The following is a 14785-nucleotide window of genomic DNA, read 5'->3' as shown; positions in this document are numbered from 1 at the left end:
AAAAATGCCAGAAATATTATTTGTCAATCTGTGAAACAGTAGTGAAAATAAAAATCTTCTTTAAAGTGTCCGTATCTGTAAATAAGACTAGTTGCGGCTAAAGTGAAATACATTCAACAGATACAATATTAAATGAATCGTTAGCTGAGGGTCGCGGGCTCGAATCCCAGTCACACCAAACATACTCGCCCTTTCAGCCGTGGGGGCGTTATAATGTGACGGTCAATCCCACTATTCGTTGATGAAAGAGTAGCCCAAGAGTTGGCGGTGAGTGGCGATGACTAGCTGCCTTCCCTCTAGTCTTACACTGCTAAAGAAGAGACGGCTAGCTCAAATAGCCCTCGTGTAGCTTTGTGCGATATTCAAAAACAAATAATCCTCACTGTGAACCGAAACTAGAGAACCTAACTGTATACCTTTACGCGTCATAATAACATCTGGTCAAACGAAACAATAACAAATACTTAAAAACATAAGTAAAAAAAAGCGTATGTTTTATTTTACTAATACATTTTCCCTTTAATTGTTTTTATTTCTCTATACATTGAATACCCTGACTCTTGTCAGTCGTAGGGCAGTATATTAATTAGTATCTACGTCTCATATTCTTCAAAGTTTTTTACTACACGTTTTAATTATAGTGAGCATTGATGAAATAAGGACATAAGCTGCAGGATACAGTAACTTTACTTTTGTTATTCAAAGATATATTAATCTTTCTACTTCTGTAGTTATTCAACGAACTGAGTTAGAATTAATTTTTTTATGAATAGGCAGGCATTTGTGCACGAATCTTTCGTGAAAGTTCAAAAAATAATCGTAGTACTACTAGCTATAACATAAATCTAATAAACTACAGCATGTCGTATAGAGACAGATCAGTATATCGTAAAAGTCACAAGTTAACTAAAACCATTATTTGACAAAAGTCTATGTGGTTGTGTGTGCGTTAACTTTGGAATCACTAGAATGACACAGGGGGGGGGAGTCCTATGTCGGGCCTGACCCTTTATGCTACCCTCAGGGGTTCATCTCTGTTTGTTTCCCATGGGTTGAATGTGCAAGTCAGCAAGTTTTTCAATTCTTTTATCATAATTTGTTATAAGAAAATTTCCCCAATATTTTCACTAAACACAAATACACTGTTGGTGTTACAAATAGTAAAAGGGGTTATGGTTTTGTCAAGATTAATAAACTGGCCTTACGTTGTTAAAAAAAAGCAACATGTTCCTGGTACGGAACATTTTGTTAATATATGTATAAACTCATTTTTGATAGACTGCCTGCCAATGGCCCCAGCCCAGGGATGTCAGAATTTTCAGTTCTGCCTCAACGACGGGGATTCTCAAACAGCCAGATAGAAGTTCCTCTCAATCACCCATACCATTTGGGTTCTGCCTACATGAAGCAGTTTCACAATTCCTTCCATTCCAGTCCGACTACGTCAGTACAAGGAATAAGTCCGATGGATTCCAGAGGTATTTCATAACATAACCAAAACGTTTTAGTAACTACGATTTGTTGAGCTTTTGGTGTTTTTTGTTAACACTTTCTTCTCAGGACAAATAAAAGACAAGTCTAGCTGGAATCGTGTTTTAAAGTGTTTTAGTACTTATAAAATTAACCAAAGTTTTGTTAAATTATAGTAAATTTCATTTTGTCTTTGCATTGTTATTTATATACGTATTTGTTAATATTATTTTTGGTATATTATTTCCTTATAACCATTCGTTATTTTTTCAAATTTTATTAGTGGAATAGCGTTCTTTTATTTCAGCCCCCCAGTGACTCAGCGGTATGTTTGCGCACTCACAACGCTCACAACCGGGTTTCGATACCCGTGGTGGGCGGAGAACAGATAGCCCATTGTGTAGCTTTGTGCTTAATTCAAAACAACAACAATCTTTTATTTCGAACCTCGGTGGGAGGAGTTGATTCTGTTTTTACAACTTGCAGCAGCAACAGTTTGTGAAAAAAGTAATATAACTACGAACTATTTGATTATTTCAAAGGACGAAATTTGGCATCGGATTAATTTGAAATTAAATTAATAGATGTTTGTTTTGTTTGTTTATAGATGAAGTAATAATAAACGCAAATAATAACGCTACCATGTTTTTTTTACACAAAATTCAATCATCCACAAGTGCTTCAGTAGAAATGTTTGGCGGTTAGAAACGTTAATTTTTGCGCTACAGTAATGCACCCACTTAAGTATTGTACTGTTGTTAAAGCGACAGGAGCCAAATTTGTTTTCTCACGGCAATAAAACAATTAAACGATTTCTCTATATTGTTAAGGCTGTAAATGGATGATGTTTGGTTGGTAATTACACCACTGTGCTCCTAATCTGCAGCACTGAATTCTACCGTCTTAAAACTCTTATACTTAGCTTTATAACAGTAAGGCCAGGTGGATAAGGTTCTCATTCCTAATCTAAGGGTCGCTGGTTCGAATCCACATTACACCAAACATGCTTGCCCTTTCAGCCGTGGGAACGTTATGATGTGACGGTTAATCGCACTATTCGTTAGTAAAAGAGTGGCCCAAGAGTCGGCGGTGGGTGGTGATGACTAGCTGCCTCCCCTTTAGTCTTACACTGCAAAATTAGGGACGGCTAGCACAGATAGCCCTCATGTATCTGTGCGTGAAATTCAAACATAACAGTAAACTCAGTTTTCATTGCGTCAATCAAATGTATTTAGCTTTACTAAGCTGTGAACAGCAATCACAAAAGCATAGCCAAATTATGTATATGTTGTTTTGTAAGTGATAAATTCATGTATTTTGTGTTTAGAGCAAAGCCATAGTGGGCTATATGCTATGTCCATCGAGAGGGCGAGAGTTCGAATCCCATATTTTCTGTTGAAAATTCGTAAACTTACTGCTGTCTTGCCGGAAGACGAAGCCTATTAATCAAATTTATTTAAGGCTACTATGATACGTAACGTTTACAATACGAGCTTGTATCATTTGCAACTTTCTGTTCTGATTATTTCTGGCCCCACGCTTGTACAGCGGTATGTCTACAGATTTACAACGCTAAAATCAGGGGTTCGATCACCCCTCGGTGGGCTCAGCAGATAGCCCAATGTGGCTTTCCTATGAGTTTGTTTTTGAATTTCGCACAAAGCTACTCGAGGGCTATCTGCGTTAGCCTTCCCTAATTTAGCAGTGTAAGACTAGAGGGAAAGCAGCTAGTCATCACCACCCACCGCAAACTCTTGGGCTACTCTTTTACCAACGAATAGTGGGATTGACCATAACATTATAACGCCCCTACGGCTGAAAGAGCGAGCATGTTTGGCGCGACCGGGATTCGAACCCGCGACCCTCGGTTTACGAGTCGAACGCCTCAACACGCTTGGCCATGCCGGGGCCCGGCTTTGTTATAAGAAAAACACGAAACACTGATTATTTCTCAGTGGACATTATATATCTCAATAGAAACAAGCTCACAAACGCAGATAGTCCTGAAAAAAAAAAAAGAAGAAACGAGGGTTATGTAAGTAAGCGACCCGAAAGTCATTAAAATCCTGCTATCATATTCTGCTATAGGATTTTTGTTTTAATAACCCAGAGTGTCACATGAGAACCACTTTTATTCTGAAGCTAACATGGTGATGAAACAGTAATTATGTTGTTTATAAAACTGCCTCTTAGGATAGCGCTGGAAATAATTTGTTTTATATTGTGAATAATGAACCTTTTCATGCAGAAGTGAAATACGCGTACGTCCTTGTACCAAATACACAAAGTTTTAATGACAAAGTAAAATGATCTAGAATTTCCCTTGACTTATTGGCTCTTGCGTCTTTTATGTATAATCAAATTATGCAACTGATACAGCTCTCAACAGCTAAGTTTATTTCCACTTATCCTACTTTGATGTCACGGAAATCAGATTTCTTTGTGAACAAAAAGTATTATTAACGCAGCAAAAATATCTGTCTTGTAGACGTATCGCTAATTTAATCTCTACAGCGTTTTGTAATTTATGCTCCTATGGATAAAGTAATGTAATAACAACTTATAGAAAAATGGACACATAAGATGTTAAATTTTTATCTGGATTTGATCCTAAGATCTAAATTTGGAAGCAGTGTACGTTTCTGATACACGGAGTTCTAAACAGAAACTTTGTTACAGCTGAGTTTTCTTGAATACCAATTTTTCATCTGAACACAACCTACATCACAACTAAAATTGTATCTTGGCACAAACTCCAAAACAATTGGTAACCGAACCTCGACCAGAAGTCCCGGAAGGGCTTACATTTTAGTCATAACAACGACAAAATAGATATCAAGGATCTGTTTTGTTTGTAGCTCAGCATAAAGCTACACAGTGTGTGTGTTGGGGGGGGGGGGGCAGATGTGAAGAAAACAACTGATTAACGAAATGAAAGCGAAAAAGTATATATATATATTGAAATGTTTTTTTCATGCCCAGATACTGATAAAGCCTTCCAAAACGTGATTCCTCATCCAACAGCTATTTACATACACGAAACAGCATTACCACAAACATTTAATCTTTATTCATATATCAATAGTTTTTACATGCTAAAAAAGTGACATGACACAAAAGTTTTTAAATAGGTTTTGGAAAGGCTGTCAGTGACGTAAGAGGTCTTACTGATAACTATATTAACTGGGCAGTAGAACAAGATATAGTGAAAATAATAAAAAGTGAAGTGTTAATCTTTGTATATTTACTTCAATTTATGTGAACCAAACTATAGGGGGAAGAATGTTATAAACCGTGCCTAAGGATGTGTAGATGACATTCCATATAAACAGCGTGTCTTCCCTTATCGTTATATCTTCTCAAGATGAAAACTGATTTTGTGCTATATTTGGTCGTTGAAATACTTAATGAAAACATAACACGTACTTCAGATTATATACATAGTACGTGTCATTAGTGTGCTTTTTAAATATAAGGGGTGTGTGTTTTTTCTTGTAGCAAAGCCACATGAAGCTATCTGCTGAGTCCACCAAAGGGAATCAAACGTCTGATTTTAGCGTTGTTAATCCGTAGACTCACCGCTGTACCAGCGGGGACTAAACGTTATGGAGACATTATATTCATTATATGTTAATAAGTGGGTTGTACTGTCATTTTAATATGTTCGTGGATAAAATTTACAAAGCTCCATGATAAAGAAAATAATTTGGAAGAATGATTCCTCGACGAAAGGGTGGAGTTATTCAAAGTTTATTTTTTTGTTTTACAAGTATTACAAAAGTGACAGCTAAATAGATTGCTAATTGGATAAATTAGTGATTGATGTGGATATAAACTAGCGGTGTCTAAGTAGCCATATTGTTATGGCGTTCTTATGTCTTTAAAATGTTTTCTTTTATGTACATTCGAGTTTCACGTTTATAAATCTCAAATTATTACTAGCATTTTATCGTTGTGATTTTGATTTTAGCGCCATCTAGTAGCTTTAGTTCAAATTTTACAGTCATTTCGTATTACTCACATGGAATCATCTAGAGATTTTTGTAAAGTATAATAACATCTTGATATGATTAATAATCTACTTTTGCATGCATTTTGCCAGGTTTATCGATGCATGGGGATTACCTTCAACAAATGGCTACACTAAGCCAGCGAGGAATGATAAGCGACATCCATAGAATACCACCTACCTCAACTGCTGGTACTGACATGTGTTTTTCTGTAGATGGTAAGCCATTGCTATAAAAAATTCAAACGTTTAATCTTGTTTTTATATATCGTATGGAGCCGTCTGCTTTGAATTTCTGACTTTGAATAATAATAGAAGGAATCTTTGTTTAGAATAGTAGTTGAAATTGATTTTAACAAATAGGTCATAAAGCAAAGAGATGCTGTGAAAAAAAGTATTTTTTACCACTTTTTTTCTGAAACATATTTGAAGCATTTAAAATAACTTATGTTTAATTATCAATATTTATTAGAGTACTTAAAAGACTTGGTGAAGGTGAGCAGTTTAAGAGGAAATGAAGCCTACCATTTTGGATTACATTTACTTTAAAAATTATTTAATATGTCATTCATTCTTCTGAGCAAAGCCATTGAGCATGTGATTGGACTAATGAATTGGAAGAGGATGTTGAGTAGACATGGGAAGCATTTAGGGTAAAAGTAATATGGAAAAAGTAAAAAAAAATTAAAGATTTATTAAGAGATCATATTATGGATAAACATAATAAACTCAAGAAATTTAAACTTATTGGAAATAATAAGGACTTGGAGGACTATAGGAAATCAAGAAAGCTGGTTAAAAATGAAGCTAAAGAGGCAAAACAGCATATAAAGGATGATTGGTTGAGAGAATTGTATCAAACAATAAGAAACTTTTGGAATATGATGGGTAAGCAAAATCTCGAGATGGGGATTAGGCCTCTTAAAAATGATAGTGGAAAACTGATCTCCGAAGATTATGAGATGGTAAACTTATAAAGTTATATGTTCTAATCAATTTTTATGAACAAAGATACAAATATTATGCCACAACTAGAGGACATAATGTATAGGGAAGATATAGGTGTAAAAAATGTCACTTTAAGTTCTGAAATTGTAAGATAAAAGTTAAGAAACCTAAAAATGATAAATTATCTGGACCAGATAACTTTTTATTCTAAAGTTTTAAAGGAACTTAAATATTTTATTTGTGAACTGCTAATTAATATTTTTTATAGGTCATTGAGTAATGGAAGGGAGTTAGAAGATTGGAAGTTGACTAATGTTTCAAAGAGATGATAAACATTGTCCAGTTAGTCTTACATTAGTAGTTGAAAAGGTTTTGGTGGGGGGTGATTATAGATGCATTGCAGAGTCACTTAAAACAGTTTGATATAGTGTCAAAGAACCAGCATGGTTTTATTAATGGAAAGTATTGTTTAAAAAAAATTTCTGACATTCTTTGAGGATGTCACTGTAAGAGTTGATGAAAGAAATACTGTGGAATTCATTTATATTTATTTTTCAGAAAGCATTTGATAAAGTGCCTCACTAAAGACTTGTTACAAAAATTAAATCTATAGGTGTGGAGGAAAGTTATTAAATTGGACAGAAAATTGGCTGGAGAGTAGAAAGCAGAAGCAATAATAAATGGAGTTGGATCTGCCTGAATCACAGTTACAAGTGGTGTGCCTCAAGGCTCTGTCCTGGGTTCTCTGCTGTTTATGATTTATATTAATAACATTGACTCTGACTAACAAAATTTTGCAGTTTGCATTAAGAGTTTTATGGTGGCTAACTGTATCAAATATGCTCTTAATTTACAGGGAGATTTGGATCACTTGATGCTTTTGTCCAAAATGTGGTAGACGAGGTTTAACAATCTGAAATGTTGGGTGATGCATGTAACTTTTCAGAGTTCAAATTATTATTACAATTTAAATAGGAATATATTAAATATTGTGATTGAAGAAAATAATTTTGGAACTGTGATTTTAAAAAACATCAATTAAGTCACCTAAACATGTATTGTAGCTAGCAATAGGGCTAATAGGATTTTAAGTAGCATTTTCGAAGTGCTGAAGACAAGACAAAGGGATGTCATTGTTTTACTGTACTGATCTCTGTTAAGGCCTCATTTAAAGTATTGTGTCAAGGTTTGAGCTTCTTTCCTCAAGAAGGGCATTGAATTGCTGGAGAAGATTCAGAGAAGAGCCACTAGGATGATAACTGGGATGCTGGGATTGCCCTATGAGGAGAGACTAAAATCTCTAAACTTGTTTTTTTCTGGAGAGGAGAAAGATCACAGTGTATTTCATTGAAGTGCTTAAGGTTATGAAGGGTATTTATAATATAGATCCATCAAATGATTTTGTGTTTAGCAATGAAGAAGGGAGTTTAAGTTCAAATTTTGGCAGCATAGGAATCTTCTATAGGTTAGACAGTATTCCATTTAAAACAAGGTGGTTGGCTTTTGGAATGAGCTGCCTTTAAGGATGGTGGAAGTAGAAAATTTCACTGAGTTCAAGAAAAGATTGGATGAATAACTGGGTAGTAAGGGGTTATTATAGTTTGGAGATGGAAGGGACATCCTTGATGGTCTAATAAGCTTCTTTTTGTCTCCTTTAAATTTTTAGAAAATTTCTAAAATGTTATAGTATCTCATAAAAATATGCTTTAAATTTTTTGTGTGCAGGTTCTCGCCTTTCTAGTCCAAGACCTGGAATTCGACATGGACGAAAACGTGCACTCTCTAGCTCCCCCTATTCTGATTCTTTTGACATCAACTCTATGATAAGATTTTCTCCAAATTCTCTCGTCTCTTTCATGAATGGATCACGTAGCTCTAGTGCAAGTGGATCATATGGTCATCTTTCAGCTGGTAAATAAACATTTAACTCTTCTTAAAACTAATAGATTTGCAACCATTGAATACAATACCTTATTCTAGCCATTTTAAGGCTGAATAAAAACTTCATATGTGGCAAAGGTCAGCTACATTGACAATGACTAAAATATCAATGAGGCTATCCAAAATTATTAGGAGTTTTTGCTTTATGTATAAGAATTTAAGAAAGAGTTACATTTCTCTATGTAAGCTTAATTCATAGCAACAAATATTGTGGTAACAGTGACTTAATTTTGGATGCTCTTTAACCAGAAACCATATAGCTTTATGATCTCTCTTTTTTTTTGAAACTCTGTTTCCTAAGGTTCTTTTATAATCTTTCATATACTTTCTTTGTCTTCTCAATATCTATAATATACATATTATCTCTTGAAATGTTTATGATGTATGTTATCATGCAAAAAACTACATTTCTTGAATTGTACAAAATGATTAATTTAGTTTTTCTATCATAACACTGAAAAAGTTATATTATTGAAATTTTAATACAGGACTATGATTTAATTTGTAAACTATTAGACTAAATAAGGATTCTATAATATACTAAATATTCAATATATATTCCTTTTGATTAGTTGTTTTTTCACTCTAATAATATGTTCAAAGTGTATGGCATTGTTTCAAAGTCTATTTTTATCTTTTGTTTTATTTGAGCAAAAAAGAAAAAGTATTTAATATCAAGTACATTCACTGTTTATATTTACAAGTATGCTATTTATATATAAATTCAGTATGGAGAGAAATATATACATCATGTCATTTAGTGTACATATTGCATTTGTAGGTGTTTCAACACAAGATACAAATAACTTTCACAAGAACAATATTTTACTGTTTCAGCTTCTTCAAGAGCCTACATGACTATACAAGACAGCAAACTTAGTAGGTTATTTGTTTCTTGTGTTGGAAATGATATTAGTATTGCTTATTAAATAAAAGGTTTTATACAGCATTTGAGCTCATATATTTACAATTTCTATCAGTCTATGATATTAAACTGTCTCCAGATCTTTATAAGTGCTTTGATTCGTTTTAACTTGTATCTGTTGAATTAGAATAAAAGTCTGAATACATTTAACAAAGAAATAAAAACGTTATTTTTCTTCTGACACATGATTTTCTTCTTTTCTTAAATCGTCCAAGGAGAGGTGATAAAGGTGAGCAGGATATAAATTCTCCTTTGTTGAGATTGATTTAAATACAAATGCAAATAGAGTTTTTTACACAAGCTCATACACATGTGTGTATGTGGAGTTGAAAAATTAAATTCCATAGTTACATTTATAAATTGTTCATAACATATTTTTGGTTTTATATAGCAAAACATATAGACATTTACATTTAGTTATGACTCATTTACAATAATTCAAAACTACATTATCTAAGGGCTCCCAGAAAAGATAGTTTGTATTTGTGTGGTACAAATCTACTACTTTACAGAATTTGTTATTGTCAGTCTTTTGTAACGTGTAGTGCAGAATGTTTGATCTCGGTAATTTTTTTTATATAGAAAAAAATACGACTTTTAAATTCTATATACATATATACACATAAAAAAAAAAAGTTTGATGACTTAGTTTACTGAAAGTATCTTTGGTTGTATTAATGGCTCACTATATTTATAAAGAAACAAAATAAAATTTTGTTCAGAAAACAATACATATTTTCTCTCATCTTTTCCCATTACTCTTTATTATAGATCTTGAATGTTTTACTTATTGCATTACTTCACTATTTGTTGTCTCCAAAGTAACTGTAAATGCATTTTTATTTTGACTCTAATAAGTTACCAATTCTCTTAAATATAATCAATGCTGTGATTATAAAGACAGTTTTAAATCTGTTATTATGAAGTATTCTGTCAAAAATCTGCTAATGTTAAAGGTTACTTACCTAGGAACCCTCAGTCCTGCAATAGGAGTTCCACCTCCACCAGTTCCTCCACACTTTCAGCAACTTCACCAGCTGATGAGACAAGGTGTTTTGGCACCACCAGCCACAGCTCATCCAACACAACCATTCTTTTCTAATCCCGGTGTTTCACTAGGGTCAAGAATAAATTCTAACATTGGAGTATGTAGACGTGAACATAGTTTGATTTGTTGTTTGTGTTTAAAATTTACAGTGGTTCATAAGTATTGGAGTCATCTATTCATTTGATTATTTACTCTATAGTACCTGTAAAAAAGTAATTTGGGCACTTGAAAAAATTTAAATTGTTTATTGCTTTCATTATTGAAAAATTTAGTGTACAAAACTTAATTTAGAAGTATTCTTCTTTTGTAACCCAAAGTTGATCTATCTTTACCCAACTGTTCTGCAAAACTTTTATGGTCAGTTTTCAGCTATGGCCCAGCATGGCCAGGTGAGTTCAGGTGTTTGACTCATAATCTGAGAGTCGTGGGTTCGAATCCCCATCGCACCAAACATGCTCACCCTTTTAGCTGTGGGGACATTATAATGTGACAGTCAATCCCATTATTCATTGATAAAAGAGTTGGCACTGAGTGGCGATGACTAGCTACCTTCCCTCTAGTCTTACACTGCTAAATTAGGGATGGCTGGCAGATAGCTCTTGTGTAGCTTTGCATGAAATTCAAAAAAGAAGCAAACAATCCATTTAATTGATTTATTCCCATATTCTGCTAACTTGCTCACTGTTTATGATGTGTGAGGATTAAGCACCCATTTGTTTGTCTCACAATGTACATGTCCATCATAAATTTGAACAAAATGTAAAGATTTAACATTCTAGAGTTGTGTGTATTTATGTTTTTCCTATTGCGAAGCTACATTGGGCTATCTGCTGTGTCCACCAAGGGGAATCAAACCCATTATTTCAGTGACGTAAATCCATAGACTAACCTGTTCCAATAGAAGACTCCTAGATTTATTATTATTGCTATTGTTTAAATTGAAAGTACGACAGTATTGCATTAAACGTTTTATCAGCACTTGCCATAGATCAATTATCACAGCAGTTAACATGTTAACCTGCATTATTTGGAACTGTCAAATTTATTGTTACCAATATGAAGAATAAATTTATAATAAATGCTTTTATTTGTTAATTTTACCTCATTGTACATATAAATATATTGTATAAGGCATTTTAGGTTTGTGTGACCACATAGTAAAACTTAACTATTGCTGTTTACTTTTTAAAGTGTATGAAGGATTTTGAGTGCAGACTGTACATTGGTAATAAAGTTTTTACCATTCATTAGTGGTAATTCAGGAAGGTTTTTCTTTAATGAAACTTAGGTGATTAATCCAGACACCCCCATACATGTGACTAGTACTGTAAATGGAGATGATAACCAAAGGACAAGAGTAAAGAAAGAGTCTTGCATTGGAGGAGCAAGAGAACCTAGTGTTGGTGATGACGATCGAGAGAACACAGCAGATCTAAAAGATGAACCTGGTGACTTTGTAGAAACTAATTGTCATTGGAGAACTTGTGAAAAAGAGTTCAGTACCCAGGAAGAACTTGTAAAGGTAATCTTGTTTTTCGTCATCAATATATTATTTGCATATGATATTAATATTTTTGCCCCTAATGGCTCAGTGATAAGCTTTTTGGGCTTACAATAAGAAAATTGGGGGCTTGATACTTATGGTTGGCACAGTAAAATAATATCTCATTGTAAGGTTTTAGTGCTTGAAAAATGAACATATTTCCCTTTATCCCATTAACATTTAATTCTGATTAAATACATAAGTGTAAACTATAATTCCAAATAACAGTTTTATTTCACCAACAATGAACTTTTAAAAGCAAATATTTCAAGAAATGTATAATTTATTTTAATGGTGATTAAATTGTATTAATAAGCATTTGTGTTGGTAAGAGCAACATAGTTGTGATTAGCTTTTGGTATTAAACTTATTCTTTATAGGTTACATTATAGGTCCAACAAATTTATTATTACATAAGAGCATATTGTGTTCAAATTAGCTTAGTACCAAGTTTTTTTTTGACAAACTTTATAGTAATTTGTTTAATATTTTATTCTGTTTTACAATACCAGCATCTGAACAATGACCACATCCATGACAGCAAAAAATCATTTGTATGTCAGTGGAAAGATTGTTCAAGAGAAGAAAAACCATTTAAGGCTCAGTACATGCTAGTTGTACATATGCGTCGTCACACGGGAGAAAAACCTCACAAGTGTACAGTACGTATCCTTCTAATAACTAGCATTATACAAGTGTGAGAGTGTTTAACTGTTTATGTGAAATTGATCTTGAAAGTATAGACAATAAACGTTCTATTCAGCATGCTAATGGTATTAAGTTTTTTTTTTTTCATTTTCTGTATGTACAGGTTTGTATTACCTTTTATTAAATAATTTTAACAGTATTCTGTTTGTTAACAATAAAGATCATGAGGCTACATACAGTTATAATAACCAGGTCCATACAGTCTAATTCACACTATTCAACTTGCACACACCTAAATTTTTTCTACCTTGGGAAAGAAAAGCAGCCAACTAGCTTCAGCCAAGACAAAGAGATGAGTTACTTTTCTAATTCCTGAGGTCAATGTAGACAATCATGAGACAGACTCCCATGCCAGTTGCCTCTAATTAGGACTGCTGAGAGCCATCCCTGAATGTAGAATTCTCCCAAATAGTTCTTGGAAGGATACCATATATGTACATTAAGTTATGGCTAATATGTCCTTATACATTCTTTAAACATTTTTTGACAGTCATGGACTAATGGTGGACAGTAACCCCAGAAAGACACCCCTGGCCTTCTTGTCATCTTGATGGGCCTGCTTCTAACTCTTTTTATAATATGCTTGCTATGGTTCTAGCACATTTTCACAGACATATTCATGTACTCACTTTTTCGAGTAACTACCATTTTTTGAAAGATAATTCACAAATAAAGAAATTTACAATTGCTATGAATCTCTTGAAAATAATAATATAGTTATACATAAGCACAGAAAAAAAATAAGCATACAATTATGTATAAAGCTACAATCTAATATTTCATATTTCTTATAAGGACAATTACAAATTCTGATGTGAGGGTTAGAAATCAAAAGATGATTCTCAGTACAGTTTCACATGTTAATTTGTTAAGTAAAGTATTTAATGACTTAACTATAAAAAATGATGTGCTTAAAAGTTTCAATTTGTACTTTATATTTTATTCTAGTGAAAAATGTTTCATATTTTTCTGTTAAAGATAATATTCATTTAAAGTGTATTGTATCATGAATGACATTTATCATATGCTTGTTGTTTTAACAATAGCTGCATTAGTTGAAAAGCATCATATTCTAATATTTATACTTAAATGAGATTAATATTCTTTAATTCTTAAAAAAAGAATTTACATTTGATAACGTGATTTGTTTGTATAGTATGAGGAATTTACTATAGGTGGTATTATACAATATGGTTTTTTTTAAATAATTAAGAAAAATAATTTTAGAATTATCAAGTCTATAACATCTCATACTAATAATAGTTTTTACTTTAATAGTTATAAAATGAAATATAAGCCTAGTTTTATAATTATTTGTTAAAGTAAGCTTATATTTCATTTTGCAATTATTAACGTAAAAAATATTAATAGTATGAGATGTTATAGACTTGATAATTCTAAAATTATTTTATTCCCTTAAAATAATCTACTACTGTTATAATAATAAAAATAATCTATAATCATTAAAGTAATTCTGTTTTTTACTTGATTTATTTCAGTTTGAGGGTTGCAGTAAAGCCTACTCTCGATTAGAAAATCTCAAGACCCACTTGCGTTCACACACTGGAGAAAAGCCTTACATGTGTGAGTTTCCAGGTTGTACTAAAGCTTTCAGTAATGCATCAGATCGAGCTAAACATCAAAACAGGACCCATTCAAATGAGGTGAGAAAATGGAACTAAACTCAAAAAACACAACATAAATACTAATGATCGAACCTATTGGTCCATCAAAGTCAACTGCTAACTTAATCTTTAAAATAAAAATAAATTACTCAACGTTTGCTGTTATTATTCAAGTATGTACCCTCCAACCTCCTTATATTTACTGCATCCACCACTTCTGGAAGACCATATTTCAACTGTCAACGACTCTATTAAAAATAAAGCTATCTTAGCTGAATATGGTTCCTCCTCTGCCAAAATATATACTTCTATCTCATAGTCCTACCATTTTCACCATTAAGTAATTAAAAAAATAATAAGGCATCAACATTATAAATTTCCCTAACAGTCTTAAACATCTTAATCATGTCCTCTTCAAATCTTGTCTTTTCCCAAAAGAAAACCATTTCAGAGATTTTAACCTTTCTTCACATGATAACTTTTTCATCTCAAGTATCATCCTAGTAGCCCTCCTCTGAACTCTTACAATTCAATGTCTTTTCTAAGGTAGGGAGCCCAAGACTAAATA

At 32.7% G+C, this 14785-nt stretch overlaps 1 protein-coding gene across 1 annotated transcript in view; it reads left to right on the top strand.

Annotated features, from left to right (window-relative positions):
• The window catches only part of LOC143227342 (zinc finger protein GLI1-like), a gene marked incomplete at its 3' end in the record, with an annotated part of 101916 nt that overhangs the window by 83552 nt on the left and 3579 nt on the right, over positions 1–14785 (top strand). Inside the window, exons 4-11 of the mRNA XM_076458797.1 lie at positions 1279–1478; positions 5573–5698; positions 8153–8338; positions 9206–9247; positions 10263–10438; positions 11630–11863; positions 12397–12546; positions 14092–14256. Of these exons, the coding sequence (XP_076314912.1) occupies positions 1279–1478; positions 5573–5698; positions 8153–8338; positions 9206–9247; positions 10263–10438; positions 11630–11863; positions 12397–12546; positions 14092–14256 (1279 nt within the window). The remainder of the gene's footprint in view (positions 1–1278; positions 1479–5572; positions 5699–8152; positions 8339–9205; positions 9248–10262; positions 10439–11629; positions 11864–12396; positions 12547–14091; positions 14257–14785) is intronic.

Source organism: Tachypleus tridentatus, chromosome 9 (assembly GCF_004210375.1).
Source record: "Tachypleus tridentatus isolate NWPU-2018 chromosome 9, ASM421037v1, whole genome shotgun sequence".
NCBI classification, from domain to species: domain Eukaryota; kingdom Metazoa; phylum Arthropoda; class Merostomata; order Xiphosura; family Limulidae; genus Tachypleus; species Tachypleus tridentatus.
This window is presented reverse-complemented; position numbering and strand designations above follow the sequence as displayed.